Consider the following 20,851-nt stretch of genomic DNA (forward strand, 5'->3'; position numbering starts at 1 on the left):
CTTAACACTACAATAAAACTCTGTACATGAAAAGCAATTTACATTTTTGTACATAACTGTGAATAAAATAAGTCTTTAAAAAATAAGATCAAAGACTTTGTCTTTCATAAATGTAAATAATTGTGATATATTAAATAATAAAATATATTTTTAACAAGTTTAAGTATCAAGCTCTATTTCTATTATAAACTTTGTATATGTGTACTAAATTATTGTCAAATAATAATGTTACATCAATATAATTTATGAAATGCACGAAACACGCATAATCAAAGTAATAGAACGTTCACAAAAAATAGTTCACAAAGTTGGACTGAAAAGTAACAACGCCAAATTTCTGTACATTTGTATTGTACCCGTCAGTTTCATTTCTATGTATGCATATTTTTACACAGAAGCATAGACTTACGAGGTGTGTATATGTAAGGCCCAATATGCGAAGGGTAGAGAAGTAGACAGTGCCGGCCCCACTCTGGGCCTAAGGGGGGACCCGGGGTCACATTCCAAGATGGCTGTGCCTGAGGAATGCAGTGGGTGCCCCCCTAAGACGCCTTCCTCCCTCCCTTTTTATTAATCGAACCAATTCACTCATCCTAGCAAATACTTCGATTGCTAGGACGAAGTAGTTAATGTCAACGTTCATCCAGTGAGTGTCGTAAAAATTTGGAAGTAGCACTTTGCGTGGAATAAATGTGAGTGAGAAAAAGGAAGGTAGTGCGGGAAGTCCTAGAAAGGCCTTATACTCTAAAATGCGTGGCCTTATCTAATGGTGCTCCCTCGCTGCAGATAATGCTCATGCAGGAGGATGCTACCTGCTCGTCTTAAGCAATGTCTCATAGGGATATCTCTGAGGTAACAACACAATTCATTACGGTATATGTCTCAACAAGTACTATACTTTCTACGTTTTATAATAAAAATTATTTGATTTTCATATACTTTTCTGCTTTTTATTTTTTCATTTATTATGATATTTAAGAGCTTAATAATAAATTATGTTTTTATAATTATACTTGATAGATACTTCAATATGAGGTATATATATTTACAATAATGACGAATATAAATTTGTATTACTGTAATTTTCGATGTTATAAAGTAAATATAAAATAAACATATATAATTTCTACAAATTTTTGACAAAATTGTTTAAATTAATTAACAATTAAAGTAGTAAACAACAAAGGTTTTATGTCTTTAAATTCAGTTATCTAATCTATTTACCGAATTTCATTATTTTACAATAAGTGATATATAAATTGGAATTGATTTATAGATTTTTTAATTAACAATGTAATAAAAAGGATTATAAAAGATACTTTGAAGTATTACTTTGTTGTGAATATTTAAGGTGGAGCCCGAAGGTACGTCGGCCTTGGCAGTTGGATCAAGGTCTCTATTCTTAGAGACAGTACGTCGTAGCAATGCAGCATGTCAAAACGGTGATTATGCACTTGCCGCAAGCTTGTACACAGAAGCTCTTGCTTTGGATCCACTCAGCCATGTGCTGTATTCAAACAGGTCAGCTGCTCGGCTCAAAATGGGTTTATTTGCACTTGCTCTTCAAGATGCTGTTAGAGCTACTGAACTTAGTCCTCAATGGCCAAAGGTAGAATTATGCATTTTGATTATTATTCTCTAAATAATTAATAAAACTTTTTTTGTTAGGCATATTACCGTCAAGGAGTAGCATTACAATGTTTAGGGAGACATGGGGAGGCCCTTGTGGCCTTCAGTACAGGTCTGGCACATGATCCTTCTAACTGTCAATTATTATCTGGTTTGGTAGAAGCATCTTTAAAATCTCCACTACGTGCAACATTAGAACCAACATTTCAACAATTACGTGCAATGAAACTCGATGAATCTCCTTTTGTTGTTATATCTGTTGTTGGTCAAGAACTTCTTGGAGCAGGGCAGTATAAAGCAGCAGCTGGTGTATTAGAAGCTGCACTTACTATTGGTTCTTGTAGTTTAAAATTAAGGGGTTCTGTATTTTCTGCTTTATCTAGTGCATATTGGGCATTAAATTCTTTGGACAAAGCTATCAATTATATGCAACAAGATTTAGGTAAGTATTAGTTTGAAAATTAATAAAGTAATAAATATTCACTGATAGAATGTCTTTTTAAATTTCGAGTAAAAATATTTTTAGGTGTGGCAAGATCTTTAGGAGATACACAGGGTGAATGTCGAGCTCATGGAAATCTGGGCTCTGCATATTTTAGCAAAGGCAGTTTTAAGGAAGCTTTAACAGCACACAGGTATCAATTGGTTTTAGCTATGAAGTGCAAAGACACTCAGGCAGCAGCTTCTGCTTTAACTAGCCTGGGTCACGTTTATACAGCTATTGGTGATTTACCAAATGCACTTGCTTCCCATAAGCAATGTGTACAGTTAGTAAAACAAATGGGAGATCGACTTCAGGAAGCACGAGAAATAGGTAACGTGGGAGCAGTTTATTTAGCAATGGGAGAATTTGAAAGTGCTGTTGATTGTCATACCCAGCACTTGAGAATAGCAAGACGATTAGGAGATCGTGTAGAGGAAGCAAGAGCTTTTAGTAACTTAGGATCATCTCATCACTATAGAAGAAATTTTGGTCAAGCAATGGCTTATCACGAAAATGTTCTAAGAATAGCTCAAGAACTCGGCGATAGAGCAATAGAAATGAGAGCATATGCTGGATTGGGTCATGCTGCAAGATGTGCAGGTGAAAAACTTTTCGGAACGAAAAATAATGAGGAAACCAATGAAGAAATGAATTTTATTATAAAATTTCTTTCAAATATATCCTTATTTAGGCGATCTTGCACAAGCCAAGCTGTGGCACCAGAGACAACTTGACGTTGCATTAGCTACAAAAGACAAAGTAGCTGAAGGACGAGCATGCAGCAACTTAGGAATAGTTTATCAGTTACTTGGTGAACATGAAGCTGCACTTAAATTGCATCAAGCTCACTTAGGAATTGCTAGATCATTAGGAGATAAAGCTGGTATGGGCAGAGCATATGGAAACATTGGAAATGCTTATAATGCATTAGGATATTATGAACAAGCTATTAAATATCATAAACAAGAATTAACCATAAGTAAAGAGGTAAACTATTTAAAGTAATAGTACCCTATATTAGTGCTAAATATAAACAACATAAAAACATATCTTTATTGTAAAAGCTATTGTTTAATGTAGGTCAATGATCGTAGTTCAGAAGCTAGTACACATGGGAATTTAGCAGTAGCGTATCAAGCTGTACAGGGACATGAAGCAGCATTAAGGCATTATAGAGCTCATTTAGCTATAGCACGCGAGTTAAAAGATACAGCTGGGGAAGCATGTGCTTTACTCAATCTTGCCAATTGTTTATCATCTCGTGGTAGATTTGAAGAAGCAGTTCCATATTATGAAAATTACCTTATGTTATCCCAGGAGTTACACGATGTAGAGGGAGAAGCAAAAGCGTGCCACTTCTTAGGTTACGCTCATTATTGTTTAGGTAATCATCGTGAAGCTGTTAGATATTACGATCAAGATTTGGCATTAGCTAAGGATTTACAGGATAAATCTGGTATGGGAAGAGCTTACTGCAATTTGGGATTAGCACATTTAGCTCTTGAAAATTTAGATACAGCATTAGAATGCCAAAAATATTACTTGGGTAAGAATTTATTATGTTTGTATAATTGCAAAAAAAAAAACTTTAAAGTATATATTATTTTTTTATATGTAGCTATTGCACATATGACTAAGCATTTAGCTGGAAAATTTCGAGCTTTGGGGAATATTGGTGATTGTCTCTTACGTCTTGGTGAAGCTGAGGAAGCCATTAAAATGCATCAACGACAATTAAATTTAGCACGACAGGCAGGTGATCGCAGTTTAGAAGCTGCTGCTTATGGAGCTTTAGGTATCGCGCATCGAACGATAAAAAATCTTGATAAGGCATTAGGATTTCATACCCAAGAATTAACTTTAAGACAAGAAGCTGGAGATTTGCGTGGCGAGTGTAGAGCTCACGGAAACTTAGGTGCAGTACATATGGCATTGGGTCAATACACGCATGCAGTAAAATGTTATCAAGAGCAGCTTGAAAGAGCAAAAGAATTAGCGGATTCAGGAGTCGAAGCTCAAGCTCTAGGTAAAATTGACTTATAGTCTATAAAAATTTGAATTCATAACTACAATTTTAACCATACTTTTTTTTAAATAGGAAACTTAGGGATAGCTAGACTTAACATGGCACATTATGAAGATGCAATTGGATACTTTGAACAGCAATTAGCAACTTTAGAACCACTAATTACGGGTACAGCTTTATTGGACAAAGCTAGAGCACTTGGAAATCTAGGTGACTGTTATGAAGCTTTAGGAGATCCAGAGGAAGCTATTAAATGTCATGAGCAGCAATTAGCAGCTGCTACAAAGTTGAAAAATATAAGAGAACAAGAAAGAGCATATCGAGGATTGGGTAGAGCTCGGGAAGCAACTGGAAATTTACAAGAGGCTTTGGTTTGCTTTGAAAAGAGATTAGTGGCTGCACATGAAGTAGATAGCCCTGAATCGAGAGGTGCAGCTTATGGAGATTTAGGTAAAATTTGTATGCGACCTTTTAATTATGTTAATTTTTTGCGCGTGTTATAAATTTGGTAATATTAATTTTATAGGCAGAGTGCATGCTGCATTAGGTAATCATGAACAAGCTGTTAGTTGTTTATCACATCAACTTGCTCTTGCTAGAGGACTTGGAGATAAAGCTGCTGAAGCAGAAGCAGCTAGTGGATTAGGAGCTGTTCACTTATTAATGAATGACCCAAATTCTGCATTGCGTCATCATCAATTGGAACTATCAATTGCTGAAGGTTTAGATGCAGCTGGATTACAAGCTAGAGCTTGTGCAAATTTAGGTGTAACTCAAGAAGCGTTAGGACAATTTGAAGAAGCTATAAGATTACAAGAACAATCGTTAAGCCTCGCAGCGGCAGCTGGAGATCAACCAGCAAGAGCAGCTGCATTTTCTAGCTTAGGACGACTTCATCATTTATGCGGTGACTTATCACGAGCCTTGAGTTACTTACAATCTGGACTATCACTGTCTGAAGGATTAGGAAGAAGAGAAGAAGCAGCTAGATTAAGACACAGGCTTGGTCTTGTGCATTGGGAAGCTGGTGAATCAGTTATTGCTGTAGAACATTTAGAAAAGGCAGCAAATTTATTAGAATCATTAGATGGAACTTCTTCAGTTCTTACTTGTGGACAACCAAACAAGTCTGAATTGTTATCAGAAACATATAGAATGTTACAAAAAGTGTTAATCAGTTTAAATAGAGCCGAGGAAGCTCTAAATTGGGCGGAAAGATCAAGACGATGTAAGAGTAACTGTTTGGATGATGCTGCGCACTATTCAGAAATCATTGACAGACAACGTGGAGTTATTTTATATTATAGGTAAGCGAAAGAGTTATTAATAGACAATATATATAACAAATTATAATTCTACAAATCTGTCAATAAATATGAAATAATATTTCAGTGAAGTCGGATGTGAATTGCATGCTTGGTGCTTAGCTCCAGGTCGAGGACTGTTGCGATTTCATTCTACTACTTTGGATGATGGAATGGGATTGGAAAAACGAGTTTTACAAGCACGAGAAGCTCTTTTGGATGAAACAAATGAACTTGTTGAAGAAACGAAAATACCATCAAGAGGACATCATCTTAATGCTAGTTCTTATAGTTTGAGTAGTTTATTTAGCGTGGGCTCGGTCAGTTCACGAGCAGGAAGTGCAAGATGGGGACGAGGAACGAAAGGACCTACATGGCAACCACCATTGCCAATTCAAGTACTTTACGATTTACTTTTGGCCCCGTTCGAAGACCTTTTACCACCTGCAAGGAAGGAATTAATCATGGTAGTGGAGAAGTCATTGTATTTGGCACCACTTCCGGCTTTACAATCAAACCCTGGAGAAGATTATTTATGCGAAAGATTTTCTCTACTAGTTGTACCATCTCTTGCAGCCTTAAGAAAACGGTCAAAGACTCCTATGCCAGAAGGTGGTGCAACAGTAGCTGCATTAGTTGCAGGAAATCCTGTACTTCCTGAAGAAATTAGAGAAGAATATGGATGGTCTGAAAGTGTAGCTTCCACTGAAACGGAATCCGAGATTGTTGCTGAATTACTAGAGGCCCGTGCATTAACTGGTAAATATCAATACACTTGTGAACATTAATAAGATACTTAATAATAAATTGTTTTTTTTTCTATCTTTATTAATAGGGGCGGAAGCAACTAGATTGGCTGTTTTAAGATCTTTACCTGATGCAGAATGTGTACACTTGACAGTACCAGTTTTTTGGAATTCTAGCAGTTTAGTATTAACTGCTGATCAGTGTGAAGAACCCTCTGAAAGACCAGAGTATTTGTTAAGTTACTCAGATATTTCAAAATTGAGAATAGCTGCTCGCTTAGTTGTAATATCAAGTGGTCACTGTTGGAGTAGCACAGAAAATACAACTGCTACATCAGATGGTGTGCAAAATTTAGCTAAAGCTTTGTTAAATGCGGGAGCACAATGTGTACTTATAGGAATGTGGGCTGTTCCACCCACAGCTGGCAGCATTTTATTACGAGCATTTTATAGTGCTATGTTACAAGGTGCTAGAGCATCAAGAGCATTAGCAGAAGCCATGCAAACAGTTCAGCATACAAGACACTTTGCACATCCTGCAAATTGGGCTGGTTGGCTACTTGTTGGAGGAGATGCCAGATTATCAAACAAAGTAAGCTTTTAAAGTTTAATGTAATAAAAATATTTATGTACATATGATAGTTTACTAATCACATATTTAGGTCGCTTTAATGGGACAAGCGCTTGCTGAACTACTACGCGGTGGTCCTGAACAAAGTCGTGACGCTCTACGCGTAACGCTTCATTTAGTAGAAAAGTCATTACAACGAATACACCGTGGACAAAAAAATGCTATGTATACAACTCAGCGTAGTATTGAAAATAAAGTGGGAGCAGCTACCGGTTGGCGAGAATTATTAATGTCAGTAGGATTTAGATTTGAACCAGCTGGAAACGGAATACCGTCCTCCGTATTTTTCCCGCAAAGTGATCCCGAAGAAAGATTAACAAGATGTAGTGCAAGTTTGCAAGCATTGCTAGGATTAGGACCATCATCATTACATGCGCTTGCTCGATTGTTACAGGTAACAAGTAACAGTTGACTCAATGCAATATGAAAGATATCATAATGTATTAGATTGAAAATATTTATTTTGTATTTTATAGGCACCAGAAGCTGCAGAAGATGTTATTGCAGCAATGAGAAGAGCCAGTTGTGCAACAGAAGGTCAAGAGGTTACATTACCTGTACAGGTATGGAGAGCATCAGGTTCTCACGAATTGTTTGCAAGTTTAGGTTTTGACCTCATGGAAGTTGGTCAATCAGAAGTCACATTAAGAACAGGAAAACAAGCATCACGAAGAGCTGTTCAATTTGCTCTACAAGCTCTTCTTGCCTTGTTTGGTAAGTAATATTGATTATGCAAATAGAAATATTAATAAAGTAAAATATACTCATTTGTAAATATGTTATTAGATACACAAGAAGCACCTAAAAGTCTAAGTTTAGATTCTAGTAGTTCAATGGAAAGCCTAGCTTCTGTTGCTCATACTGAAAAGAATGTCATAGAACGACCTCGATTAGGAGGTGCATTTGCAAATTATGTTCGACATCGAGGTGAACCAGATGGAAAAACTATGGAACCACCAAATGTTCCAATTTCAACATCTCGACAACCATGTCAAAATGGAGGAGGTATGTATAAATTCTACAATTCAAATTTACACACGTACTAAGTGTAAAATTAAAAATTTTACCTATACACGTGTTTTATAGGTGAATCGGACGTTGCCTTCACTCCCAGCCCACCTGTAGCACTTAATTTAAATCACCAAACACATATTAGAAATCTTTATCCTGATCAAAGTATAAGACCTGGATCTAGTTCAAGTAGTTCGGTAACAGATTGGGATAATGGTCATGCAACAGTTTTAAGACGACAACCACTACCACCTTTACCAGCAACTATTCTAGAAAGACTAAGTGTCAGAACAGAAATTGGATCTAATTCTCCGAGGAAACCTCGACATCCTACGACAACTGAAGATATTTGTTCTCAGTCCGATTCTACGCAACCCGCAGAAACACATAATCAAAATTTAAGGAATGTAGCCACATCTCTTACAAGCCTCACACGTGAATTAACACCTACAATATCAGAGGTATATCATGAGCGAAATTTGGGATTAGGATTAGCACCATCCTTATCAAAATTACTAGAAGAAGTAGGTTCTGTTCCTGAAAACGAAGAAACTCAATCAACACGAGTAAATCATAATCAAACTCAAAATTGGATACAAAATGAATCTGAATTATGTCGAAGGGATGAGGCAGATGGTAGATCTATTGCTGAATCACAATGCAGTGCTACCAGCTCTAACAAAATACATCGAAAAGCACCTCCTCCTCCAGTATAGATTATTTATATAATATTTATAAGCATTAAATGATATTTTAAATGTGGATAATAGTACTGGGTACCAAAGAATGGAAGATATTTTATTGGAAAAAAATTTTCAATGTTTTGTGATTAGAGCTGGGAACAATTCATGGTAATTGCTTACTTTATAGCAGTATGATTCTACCTGATATTATTTCTAGATCTATTTTTTAACATAATATCAGTAAATGCCATTTCTACTTACACTGATAATTAATAAAATGTAATATGAAAAGTATACTGCTTACAAAACACCCAATGCTATACCTATACTTGTTAATGCAAAAATGTATTATATACTATTAAGATGAATGTGTAAGATAATATTGTGTTAAAATTTATTAAATGAAAACACATGACTATGTGTAAACCGTTATTACTTAATTAAAGGTATGCATTGCAGACTGAAGATGAATTTAAGATTGTAATATGTATTTCTAACTAACTTGTACTTATTCCATTTTTCATAAATATATTGTCACATTTTTTTGTGTTGGTCTTTTTTACAAAAGTTGTGTAGATATATTTCCAACTGTATCTGAAGAAAATATTGATAACTTCATATTTAATTATTTTTTTTGGAAATGAAATTTCATTCACAATAGTGGATGCAGTAAATCTTTAAAAAGTGGACTTAAATAATTAAAATATACAATTAAAACTCAAATAAAAGTGAAATACCTTTATTTGGCAAATTATTAAAACAATTTTAAATGTCCAGTTACTTGATCTATTAGTGGTGCTGGACCTGGACCAACTGCACATACTGTTCTACTTCCTGATGCTATTTGTGTATGTCCAGCATCTTGTATTATATTTGCAAAAAGTCCTATAGATCTAGCATGCTTTGCCACCTCTTTTAAAGCATCTTCATTGTTCACCTAAGTATTTCTCAGTCATAATTATTTGTTTTTATTTTATTAAATACATAAGAAATATACATACTTTGACAGTAATTTTGGTTTGGCCACATTCTTCCCAAGCATGTAAAATTGTAGGATCTTTTGTGGCTGCTTTGTATGCTGCAACAGCAGCGTGAGCACATTGTGCTGCAATTTTACCTTTCCCCATTTTTAAGTCAGTTCTGATTACTAACACAAGCTTGTAAGTATCATTTGTATATACCTATTTGAAAGAATAAATAAGATAATTGTTTATTGCCTTAATTTAATTTTTTGTGAATAACACTGTGCAAATTTTAATTTTTCTTACCATATTGTTTGTAGATTTATTGGAGTCCCTTAAAGCTTTTAATTTTCTTCTATGAATTATTGTCATTACTCTATAAAAAACATAACCTAACACCACTCCGCCAATAAATATTACTTTTATATCAGCAGCATATTCAAGAAATATTTCAGAGATACTCATTTTGTTAAAAGTCGTTAGGAATCTATCAAATTTAAAAATTGTAATCCATATTTACAAATATAAATCTTTTATTATTTTTTAGCAAATTTAATTATTGCAAAATGAACTGAATATAAAAATACATACATACTTGTGTCAAAACAATTTTATAAAATCTCCAATACTTTGTTATATATTTTTTATTCTTTTAATTTGGATATACTTCGAGTTATTCCACGTGACAACTATCAATAAGATTAGGTATGGTTAGTTGCCACCGTTAAGTGTATCATACAGAATTCATTCGTAGGTGAATCAATATAGCAAGGCATATTTGACAACATGAAATTAGACAGTTAAAAGGAGAAAAAGGATTAAACATAAACATTATTATTTATATCGTGTAGAATTACATGTAAATAATTTACAAATAAAATATATTTGTAATCACATAACTAGACGGATTTATTTACACTTGCTTGAATAAACAGGACAAGAGATTTTAGCGTTTGTTTAATACAAAAATGAGTGTGGTGTGTGTACGTCATGTGACTTCGACAGGAGTGTTTGGCAGGGATCTATTCTTTGAATAAATATAAATACAACAAAATTGTGAAAGTTACTAATTATGTATATAAATATTAATATTGTTAGTTTCTCCTGAACGCTCTAACATATACAATAATATTTTAATAGAAAATTTATTGTTGGGTTTTCAATCGTTTGTCGTAATTTTTTGTCCACTTTGCTGCAGACCTTACCTATACTCCTAAAACACCATTCTGGCTAGCATGGAATGCAACCGTGCATGTACATCCATTTCAATTCAGTGTTGTGTACATCCATTCCATTTAAAAAAAATAATAAACGATTTAAATAAATAGAAAATGCAATTGATGTTATGATACAAAATAGAAAGAATAAAAAGAATTACTTTATTTAAATTAAAATTAATCATTGGCTAAATTTAAAAATATAAAATTTTATGCAATGTCCAAATACTTAGTACATTCAGATCATTATTTAAAACAACCGGTACAATGATTTATGCTGTGAAAGGCGAAAAATTGTTAGTACCGACAGTGTTCTTCTCACCAAGCATCTTAGTAATGTCGAGGATGATAACTTTCCCCTCTCACGGCAAAAATCATTGTCTCCAGGTGAACCTAAATTAATAAAATCAGAGAATTGTATATATTGTTTATGCCGAAGAGTAGCTGTAAAACATTAATTCTTACAATTCGAAGAGAAAGTCACCAACTTCGGCATCAACTAATATCCCTTCTTTATGTAGGCAAATCGTGATTGGTGTCAGAGTTAGTGGCTTTCTCCGTAAATCTCAAGAATTAATGATTCCTGATGCGCACGAATTGTTGCAAATGCAATTTGTATGCAATAATTTCACTATGAACGCGCTATAAAGTTACATCGAAGTAACATCTACAATAGTGTGTATATTTTCAGATTTAAGATACTCTCTCAGTGACCCAAGCAGAAGACAAAAAAAGTAAAATTAAATGCGAATTATAGCGCGTTCGTCTGTTCGTTCGTATGTCCGTGGCGCGTTTTGCTTCATATGCGGTTCAACAAACACTCAATGTGGCGCTTGAGTTTGGAAGGTTATGGATTAAAGCTTCAGGGTGTGGCATCATATTGTGATTTATAAAATAAATAGTATATCGTGCGTTTGTGATGATGGGCGAACTTATTTCCTAAGCGTGACGAGTACGAAGAATCTCTTTTCAACGGCGCGTGTAGTGTCTTGAAATTTCAACCACCTTCTAAAAATCTTTCTTTAAACGAAATAAATTTTTTTAAATGCATTTAAGACGACAAGTTTTTGGCACTCTACTCTGGAATTTGTGTAGTGTTTAAATGAAAAAATTAAAATCGCAAAATGTTTATGATGCTGGACGATTAATTTGCATATTGATGCCTGTTTACGTGAAACGTTGATACAAGGTAGTTGATCGTTGCTTGGTAGGATACGGTCCATGAAATCACGTGTATTAAAGTCTACGTGGGATGTTGGGCGCTATCACACCCACGCAGCCCCACGAGTACACCGAAATGTCCCGGTTAGCCGACTACTTTGTTGTGGTCGGCTACGACCACGAAAAAGAGAGTAAGGATTAAAGATTTTTATAGCAGTTATGTTTCAAACATATATCAATGTTCGTAATGCATATTATTAATAATAATGAAATTTGCATCGGCAATTGAACATTTTTATGGTGAAATGTGTTATATATACCAAATTTTGTTTATTATGTTCAATTATTTATATATTCAGTAGGTATATGAAGAATGATTTTTACATTCAAATTTTCAAATTACCATCAATAATTATTGATGTTTCATTGCCTGTCATGTCTTTCTGTATGACATTTCTTACTTAAACAAGTAACAAAGTATTTGTAAATTAAAATATTATTACTCTATATAAATATTTTATCCATATATATTGTTAAAATGTTGTATGTTACATAATTTTATTTATTATTTTGATATAGGAGGGGGTATAAGTAATGGAATCATTTTACAAAGGTTTCCAGAAAAAGATTGGCCTGACACACCATTCATTGAAGGAATAGAATGGGTAAGATTTCACTTTGTTAAGTTTACATGCTTTGTATATAATTTTGTGTTTTTTTATAGTTTTGTCAACCGCAAGGATGGGCTTTATCTACAGAGAGACAAGAACCAAGATTTTTTGTATCCATATTAACTGATATTGATGCAAATCGTCATTATTGTGCTTGCATGTGTTTTAATGAAACGGTATCAATTGTGCCAAGTAAACCTGTAGATGAAGAAGAAGATCCAGTAGATGGTGATAGTCGTTCTATGGTTAGAACAATACCTACAATTACACATCACAGCATCATGTATGCACCTAAATGTCTGGTGCTGGTTTCCAGACTTGATTACATCGAAACTTTTAGAGTATGTAACATTTCATCTACATTCAAAATATTATTATATTTCTGTATACAGCAACAATAGTTTTACATTATTATTTCAGAATTGCCTTGGTATTATATACACTGTGTATGTAGAAAATGTTGGTATACCATTAGAAACTCTGGTAGGAAACATATTAGGTTGTATACAAGTACCACCTGCTGGTGGACCACAAGTACGGTTCAGCATTGGTGCAGGTGATCGTCAAGCACTTCAACCTCCAATTAGCCCCTCTCTTCCAATAACTCACAGTAGTGTAAATCTTTTATTTCAACAATTAGGTAAGGATGAAATGACCATTATTACAGATTCATTTTCTTTGTAATTTTTGCATTATAAAAAAAGTGGTTTTCATATTTTACAGGTATTCGTAATGTACTAGTATTATTCTGTGCTGTTATGACAGAGCATAAAATACTTTTCCATTCTGCAAGTTATTCACGATTGACTGAAGGATGTCGTGCTCTTACTGCACTGATGTATCCATTTAGACACACGCATGTTTACATTCCTCTTTTACCAGCGGCTTTAGTTGAAGTACTCAGTACACCTACTCCATTCATTATGGGTGTACACAGTTCACTAAAACATGAAGTTGCAGAACTTGTAAGATGTATTTAATGTAATCATAATATTATATTTTATTATATCATGATTATCTTTTTATAATCACTACATCACTTTATAGATGGACGTAATAGTTGCTGATTTAGATGGAGGTTCTATCATGGTTCCAGATGGAGTTTCACTTCCATTACTTCCAGAACCACTTCTTTCACAGACACAGGATGCATTATCTTTAGTATTGCAGCCAGAATTATCCTGTGCAGATTATGCCTTTCCACCACTTGCAACAAGAGCTCCTCATTCTCCTATGCTAGATAAGGAATTAAGAGCAGTTTTTATGAGAACTTTCGCTCAGTTGTTGCAAGGCTATAGAAGCTGCCTAACATTAATAAGAATTCATCCAAAACCTGTTATAACGTTTCATAAGGTTATAATCATTCCTTATTTTGTTTATTTAATAATATGTAAAGATGAGTAATACAAATTCTGCTTCTTATTTCTAGGCAGCTTTCTTAGGGGAACGAGGCTTAACTGATTGTGATTTTACAACTAGAGTTTTGGATTGCATGTTTTTCACTTCCTTCATTGCAGAAAGGGGACCACCGTGGAGACCTTGTGATGTATGGGACGAATTGTGTGGCAATTTGAGTGACCAATTGAAACAAGAAGCACAAGACCAGAGTAAATAATAATGGCACAATAATATATAATCAACAATATGTGTGTGTATATGTATGTGTGTGCGCGCGCGCGCGCGTGTGTGTGTATTATATAGAATAGGTTTCAGTTAAATATATAATAGAGTTTTAAAATATATGTTATTGGTAGGACTTATCTTAACACATATTCAAGAATTAGCGCAACAATTATATACAAATGAGAATCCAAATCCTCAACCATATGTACAAAAAATTTTGAAACCGCCTGAAGGAGCATTTGCTAGAATACATCAGCCACTTTTGCCACGCATTAATCCAGAACAAGTCCAAGCAATTATAGATGAAGGTCTTGCTAAAAATAACGTGAAAGTTAGGTTCGTATTATAGATGGATTTTAGTGTTATACATGTATTATTACTTCAAAGCATTTCATAGTAATTTCGATTTATTGTATTCAGATTATCATCATTAAGGCCGTCACAGCCTCGTATTGTACCTATGGGTCCACATATTTCATTTGTTCATGACACTAGGCACTTGGTTAGCAATTCTGCACGTAGACTTGAAGTTCTACGTAACTGTATAAACTGCATATTTGAAAATAAAATATCGGATGCACGTAAAACCTTTCCAGCTGTATTGAGAGCTTTGAAGAGTAAAGCTGCTCGTTTAGCACTTTGCATGGAATTATCCCAGCACGTTGTTGGAAATAAAGCCATGTTAGAACATCAACAATTTGATTTAGTAGTTCGATTAATGAATTGTGCATTGCAAGATGATTCGTCCATGGATGAACATGGAGTTGCTGCTGCACTTCTTCCTCTTGCAACAGCATTTTGCAGAAAACTTTGCACAGGAGTGATTCAATTTGCTTATACTTGTATTCAAGAACATCCTGTGTGGCAGAATCAACAATTTTGGGAAGATGCTTTCTATTTGGATGTTCAAAAAGATATTAAACGATTATATCTCCCTGGAGAAAATTCACCGCCTCGACTTATAAACGATGGAATTTTAAGTCCTATTAGCCCACGTGATAGCAAAGAATTTCCTTTTCGCGATCGATATTCAATTTATCAAATTCAAGAACCATCAGCTCTTGAAATAGCTGCTGAACAAATGAGGATTTGGCCAACGATTGATCTAGAAAAACAAAAGGAATTCACTGCAAGTGAAGAAAGTACTATGTATAGTCAAGCAATTCATTATGCAAATAGAATGGTTTATTTATTGGTTCCATTGGATATAGGAGCAAAAGCTCATCGTCAAGATAACATTTATGACGATGAAAGGGCAAGTAATAGTATTACAAATAGTGTGGCGAGCGATAGTGGTGATGCAGAGTCAGGATTCGAAGAAACTGATCCCGGAGAAACCGGTTGTGCTGTTATTCGAATGGTTTCACGATTTGTAGATCGTGTTTGTACTGAAGGAGGTGTAAGTACTGAACATGTTAGATGTTTACATCAAATGGTTCCTGGTGTTGTTCATATGCACATTGAAACTCTTGAAGCTGTACATAGAGAAAGCAAGAGATTACCTCCAATTCAAAAGCCTAAAATTTTAACACCTAATATGTTACCTGGTGAAGAAGTTATTATGGATGGTTTACGTGTTTATCTTCTACCAGATGGAAGAGAAGAAAGTCCTGGAGGATTGCCAAAGATACCACCACTCTTGCCAGCAGAAGGAGCAATATTTCTTACTAATTACAGAATTGTATTTAAAGGAATACCTTGTGATCCATTTGCTTGTGAACAATTAGTAGTTCGAGCCTTTCCTGTAACATCTTTAACTAAGGAAAAACGAGTCGCTGTGCAACATTTAGCACACTTAGATCAATGTCTACAGGAAGGCCTTCAATTACGTTCTTGTACCTTTCAATTAATAAAATTAGCTTTTGATGAAGAAGTTACACCCGAAAATATTGAAACTTTACGAAAATTAGTTCACAAAGCTCGATATCCACCACATATTTTTCATCATTTTGCTTTTAATGGCCAAGTATTAGTAACTCAGACTGCACACCATAAAGGAAAAGAAAAAAATGCCACTCTTAAGTAGGTTAATCTTTATTTAGATATACTTCTGTTTATTAATTATTGCAATAAACTATTATCTTTTTTCAGGGGATTTGCTAAAAAAACGCTTTTAAAAACTGCACGTAAAGCAGGTTTTAAGCCAAAGCAATCATCTAAAAGGCAAAAGTATGTCTTGCCAAATATGAATATTATTACTAATAATAAATACATGACATCACCTGGTCGAATGAGTTTACCAGTGACTGATAATAATGATTTAAGTCATGATGATGACCTTAGTGGTAAGTTAAATATAAACGTTATACTAGTAAACTATGCATATTTTTAATATTTAAACACTTTACTAATTCTGATAATTATTTTTATATTTCAAAGTTTATTTGCATACATAATGTTTACAGTAGATGATTTTGAAATTCCTGGCATTGTAACTCAACCACCAACTGATGCAAAAACTTTAGAACGATTGTCTGAACGTAGTTATGTTAGAGATTGGTATCGTTTGGGATTATATTCAAATGGTCCACAGAGCAATCGTAGGCACGAACCATTTCGATTATCTTCAGTGAATTGTGCCTACATGATCTGTAGAAGCTACCCTGCACTTCTCATAGTCCCTTCGTCGGTGTCTGATGAAAGTATCCGAAGATTTTGTCGACTTTATAGACATAACAGACTACCCATAGTTACATGGAGACATCCAAGAACAAAAGCTCTTCTTATTAGAGGAGCAGGTTATCATGGGAAAGGTGTAATGGGTATGTTAAAAGCTCACCCAACATCTGCTGGTAATTTAAAAGGTATGGAATTTTTCATTCTTTTGTATAATTCTCAAATATAATTTTAAAAAATTATTATTATTATTAACAGCAACATCTTCAGAAACAACGTCATCCCTAGAGCAAGAAAAATATATTATGGCCCTTGTATCTGCGACTCCGTTATCCTCATTAAGGCAAGGTTCTGTATGGGGAATGTCTGACAGTTCTTTGAGTATTGATTCCCTATTACTAGCTGCTGAAGATCGTAATGCTACGCCTGAGCAATCACGACGAAATCCATTTAACAAAGCGATTGGAACACTGAGGTATATGTTTTTTTGTTGTATTTTTATATATAAATAAGATATTATACAATATGTGACAGAAATAAATTAAATAGTATATTACATATTCCTTATAGTTCATCAGGTGGAAAGGGCCCCAAAAATTTTGGACGCTGGGGTTCATTGAAAGATAAGAGACAAAATTCTCAAGCTTCCTTAACATCAGTCCACCAACGTGGAACCGTAAGACATTCTGCAGATTCGGATAGTGGCACAGAATGTGTTCATACTTTCCAACGAGCTGCATTATACATTCTTGGTGAAAAAGCGCACATGAAAGTAAGATACAATACATATATATACATGTACGTATATACATATACAATATAATTTAATTACAATTTATCTTTCATTTGTTCAAGGGTGTTAAAGCGGAATCAGCCCCAAAAACAGACTTCATTCCAGTGGAATATTATGATGTAAGACATACTAAAGCTGCATTTAAAAAACTTATGCGAGCTTGTGTTCCTAGCTCTCCAAACATAGAGCCAGATCAAAGTTTTTATAAGTATGTACAATTTATTTAAGGAAATTATAATTGTATCAAATATGAAACTTTTTAACAAATAATATTCATAATTTCAGATTAATTGAAAGTTCAGAATGGTTACAGCAACTTCAAAATTTAATGCAATTAGCTGGAGCTGTTATAGATTTAATGGATGTGCAGGGCTCCTCAGTAGCTGTTTGTTTAGAGGAAGGTTGGGATACTACTGCAACAGTTTGTTCTGTTGCGCAAGTATGTCTTGATCCACATTATAGAACTATCGATGGTTTCCGAACCCTGATTGAGAAAGAATGGCTCGGATTTGGTCATAGATTTGGACACAGAAGTAATCTTGCCGCGAATTCTCAAACTACAAATTTTACTCCTACTTTTCTGCAATTTCTCGACATAGTACATCAAATTCGAAATCAATTTCCATTAGCGTTTGAATTTAACGAATTTTATTTAAAATTTTTGGCATACCATTCAGTTTCTTGCCGATTTCGTACATTTTTGTTAGACTGTGAATTTGATAGAATGGAATGTGGTATTACTGCCGTTGAAGACAAAAGAGGATCATTGACAAGTCATCATAAAGGTGTAGATACAGGTAGCGACGATGAAACAATTTATCCTGGAGGTAGATTAGCAGGGACAAATACAGGGTGTAACCTTGGTCAAAGCATTTTTGATTATATTGAAAAACAATATGCAAGATGTCCCTTGTTTTATAATTTCATGTATACTCCTAATACGGAGTATACAGTATTAAGACCTGTTTCACACTTGCCAAGTCTCGATATTTGGCAATATTATTTAGAAGAAGAACTAGCTCACGGGCCTGCATATGATTTAGAAGTATTGCAACAAGATTCGCAACAAGAAGAAGAAGCTGAAGCTGCTGATGGTGTGGTTAAAAGTAACCGTAAAGTGGTTACACAAGGGTAAGATTAAATTTGTTTAACTTACTTTATCATATTAACATTATCATGTATCGTAGGTATGACGGTGTAAGCACAATGGTACCCGATCAATTTTCTTACCTTTTAGAAGAAATTCATAAATTAGAAACTGAATTAGGTCATTTACCACAAAAATGGAAGGTTCTTTGGGACAAGCTTGAACTGCCAAATACAGATTCACTCGCTGTTAGTAATGAATATAAAATGGTTAAAGCAAAAAGTATTTATAATTGAAATAAGATATGTTTTATTATTTTCTGTATAGCGACACGCATCATTTAGCACTGCATTGGTTAGATATCATGGTCGATTGATTCATAAACGCTCTACATTAGAATTACTCTTAAGAGGTAAACTCGCGGGTGGAAATACATCTGGGAACGATGGGTCCGTTTACGCACATCCTCACAGGTAATTTGTACAGTATAGAATTATTTTTCGTTAACTGAATGAAATTCATATTACGTATTCAGAAATTATATTCTTGTAGATTTGAGAGATTAGATTCAGCTACACCAACTCATTGCGATGCTTGTTCTGGTGTATTATGGGGTCCTGTAAAAGCTGGTTTGCGATGTGTTGATTGTGGTCATGTGTGTCACGATAAGTGCGCTGATGCAGTTCCAAAAAATTGCACAAAATACAAAGCAGTATCTGATAATTTACAAACACACACACTCACACGAAGTGGTGGTGATAACGGAAGTGTAAACTCAAGTACGAATGTTACATTACCGTTTAATATGAAATTTTCTAAATTATAATTATTCGTGTTATATTTACAGGTGTTACTACGATACAAACCTCTTCACAACAATATTACGAGCAGTTCTCTAGTAATGTTGCAGAAAATAGAACACACGAAGGTTACCTTTATAAACGAGGTGCTTTGCTGAAAGGTTGGAAACAGAGATGGTTTGTGTTAGATTCTATAAAGCACCAGTTGAGGTATTATGATGCAATGGAGGATTCTCATTGTAAAGGATATATAGGTGCGTAAAATATATGAAGAACACATAGTATTGTAGTACACATTTATTATAAACATAAAATTAAATTAATTTAATTTTATAGATCTAGCTGAAGTAGTGTCTGTAACTCCAGCTGCACCAATGCCAGGTCCACCAAAGAAAACAGACGATAAATCATTTTTTGATGTAACTATAAAATTATTTTTATATTGTTTACTTTATATATACAAATCGTATTACATAGAAATTTATATTTACAGCTTCGTACAAACCGGCGAACGTATAATTTTTGCGCTGGTGATGCAGCAACTGCGCAAGAATGGATTGAAAAAGTTCAAGCATGCTTACAATAGCTTGATTATATCGCTAATTTAAAATGTGCAAGTGACTGATAGATTAAAACAGATTTTAATTTTGTTACATACTATTGTATAGTCTAATAGTACATATTATAGACTGCAATAATTTTTCTTTAAATATGTTAAAACCGACGGTTGTTGGACTGAGAACAGTATCATAAATTGAATGTGATGTACTCATATACTTGACATAGCATTATTACATAAATGTATATTGTAATTATATAATTACGTTAAATTTGAATTATTTCAGCTGAAAGATGAAAAATTGCTACATACTCAACTAAACGTTAAAATTTTTTTATTTTGTTTATTATGTTTTTAATACGAATACAAATCGAACGTAAAATATGTTACAATGTTGAATGGACTATCTATTCTACGAGTTATTGTCATCTTAGTATAATCACAGTTGTAATCGAATAAGTCGCGATCTCGCTTGTTGCAAACATAAAATGTAAACGAAAACGAAAAGTTATGTTTTCTTCTCGAATTCTCATGTAATATTTGTTCGGTAATTTTGCTACGCTTATTAGTAAAACTGAAATTAAATGAAATTTTGTATATTGTTAATTATTAGTCAACTACTTTTATATTCGTAGTATTTTAAATTTTCTCACAAAATATGTAATTGATTTCTTATACTTGTTATGTACGTGTATTGCGTATGAATTTATGGATAAACAAAATTTTTAAACTTTCAATGAATTATAAATGCGTAACATACATTTTGGACAAATGTGCTACCATAATTTATTTGATACTTTATTAATATGGTTACAAAAATTAATAATTAATACTCAAAAATAAAGTAT

The 20,851-nt window shown here is 33.9% G+C and overlaps 3 protein-coding genes across 7 annotated transcripts; 2 read left to right on the top strand and 1 right to left on the bottom strand.

The window, feature by feature from the left end:
- Positions 1-326: 326 nt before the first annotated feature.
- Positions 327-9,011, top strand: LOC143151741 (uncharacterized). Of its 2 annotated transcripts, none has more exons than XM_076321166.1 (15): positions 327-692; positions 787-852; positions 1,352-1,609; positions 1,669-2,071; positions 2,156-2,713; positions 2,805-3,100; positions 3,194-4,139; positions 4,212-4,589; positions 4,666-5,446; positions 5,532-6,202; positions 6,279-6,781; positions 6,852-7,214; positions 7,297-7,534; positions 7,607-7,825; positions 7,907-9,011. In XM_076321166.1, the coding sequence occupies exons 2-15, from the start codon at positions 829-831 to the stop codon at positions 8,545-8,547; spliced, it is 6,279 nt and encodes a 2,092-aa protein (XP_076177281.1). In that variant the 5' UTR covers positions 327-692; positions 787-828; the 3' UTR covers positions 8,548-9,011. The 2 variants fall into 2 exon arrangements, with proteins under 2 accessions (XP_076177281.1, XP_076177282.1); XM_076321167.1 differs by having other exon boundaries at positions 328-852; positions 3,194-3,659; positions 3,732-4,139; positions 7,907-9,009.
- LOC143151744 (peptidyl-tRNA hydrolase 2, mitochondrial) lies at positions 8,928-10,431 on the bottom strand. Of its 3 annotated transcripts, XM_076321176.1 has the most exons (5): positions 10,072-10,431; positions 9,783-9,963; positions 9,516-9,695; positions 9,252-9,451; positions 8,928-9,108 (listed from the first exon to the last, which is right to left on the bottom strand). In XM_076321176.1, the coding sequence occupies exons 2-4, from the start codon at positions 9,939-9,941 to the stop codon at positions 9,269-9,271; spliced, it is 522 nt and encodes a 173-aa protein (XP_076177291.1). In that variant the 5' UTR covers positions 9,942-9,963; positions 10,072-10,431; the 3' UTR covers positions 8,928-9,108; positions 9,252-9,268. The 3 variants fall into 3 exon arrangements, with proteins under 3 accessions (XP_076177291.1, XP_076177288.1, XP_076177290.1); XM_076321173.1 differs by lacking the exon at positions 8,928-9,108 and having other exon boundaries at positions 9,238-9,451; XM_076321175.1 differs by lacking the exon at positions 8,928-9,108 and having other exon boundaries at positions 9,238-9,451; positions 10,068-10,431.
- A 996-nt stretch (positions 10,432-11,427) lies between these two features.
- On the top strand, positions 11,428-20,746 carry Sbf (SET domain binding factor). Of its 2 annotated transcripts, none has more exons than XM_076320295.1 (21): positions 11,428-12,045; positions 12,434-12,519; positions 12,579-12,866; positions 12,946-13,165; positions 13,249-13,490; positions 13,573-13,878; positions 13,955-14,132; positions 14,280-14,484; positions 14,569-16,170; positions 16,240-16,433; positions 16,554-16,952; positions 17,023-17,239; positions 17,335-17,536; positions 17,620-17,765; positions 17,843-18,688; positions 18,745-18,892; positions 18,972-19,117; positions 19,197-19,423; positions 19,492-19,698; positions 19,781-19,863; positions 19,938-20,746. In XM_076320295.1, exons 1-21 carry the CDS (start codon positions 11,946-11,948, stop codon positions 20,028-20,030), a joined length of 6,135 nt encoding a protein of 2,044 aa, XP_076176410.1. In that variant the 5' UTR covers positions 11,428-11,945; the 3' UTR covers positions 20,031-20,746. The 2 variants fall into 2 exon arrangements, with proteins under 2 accessions (XP_076176410.1, XP_076176412.1); XM_076320297.1 differs by having other exon boundaries at positions 16,557-16,952.
- Positions 20,747-20,851: the final 105 nt, after the last annotated feature.

Source organism: Ptiloglossa arizonensis, chromosome 9 (genome assembly GCF_051014685.1).
Source record: "Ptiloglossa arizonensis isolate GNS036 chromosome 9, iyPtiAriz1_principal, whole genome shotgun sequence".
Lineage (NCBI taxonomy): Eukaryota > Metazoa > Arthropoda > Insecta > Hymenoptera > Colletidae > Ptiloglossa > Ptiloglossa arizonensis.

What these genes read in the sequence shown, in the direction of transcription:
- LOC143151741 (XM_076321166.1), top strand. Translation starts at nt 829, where the DNA reads ATGTCTCATAGGGATATCTCTGAG. An exon ending in TTAGTCCTCAATGGCCAAAG is followed by an intron (nt 1,610 to 1,668) that starts GTAGAATTATGC and finishes TTTTTTTGTTAG; the next exon opens with GCATATTACCGTCAAGGAGT. An exon ending in AATTAACCATAAGTAAAGAG is followed by an intron (nt 3,101 to 3,193) that starts GTAAACTATTTA and finishes TGTTTAATGTAG; the next exon opens with GTCAATGATCGTAGTTCAGA.
- LOC143151744 (XM_076321176.1), bottom strand. Translation starts at nt 9,941, where the DNA reads ATGAGTATCTCTGAAATATTTCTTGAATATGCTGCTGATATAAAAGTA. An exon ending in ATAAATCTACAAACAATATG is followed by an intron (nt 9,696 to 9,782) that starts GTAAGAAAAATT and finishes TCTTTCAAATAG; the next exon opens with GTATATACAAATGATACTTA. An exon ending in AAACCAAAATTACTGTCAAA is followed by an intron (nt 9,452 to 9,515) that starts GTATGTATATTT and finishes AGAAATACTTAG; the next exon opens with GTGAACAATGAAGATGCTTT.
- Sbf (XM_076320295.1), top strand. Translation starts at nt 11,946, where the DNA reads ATGTTGGGCGCTATCACACCCACGCAGCCCCACGAGTACACCGAAATG. An exon ending in TAACGGAAGTGTAAACTCAA is followed by an intron (nt 19,424 to 19,491) that starts GTACGAATGTTA and finishes TTATATTTACAG; the next exon opens with GTGTTACTACGATACAAACC. An exon ending in ACGATAAATCATTTTTTGAT is followed by an intron (nt 19,864 to 19,937) that starts GTAACTATAAAA and finishes TTATATTTACAG; the next exon opens with CTTCGTACAAACCGGCGAAC.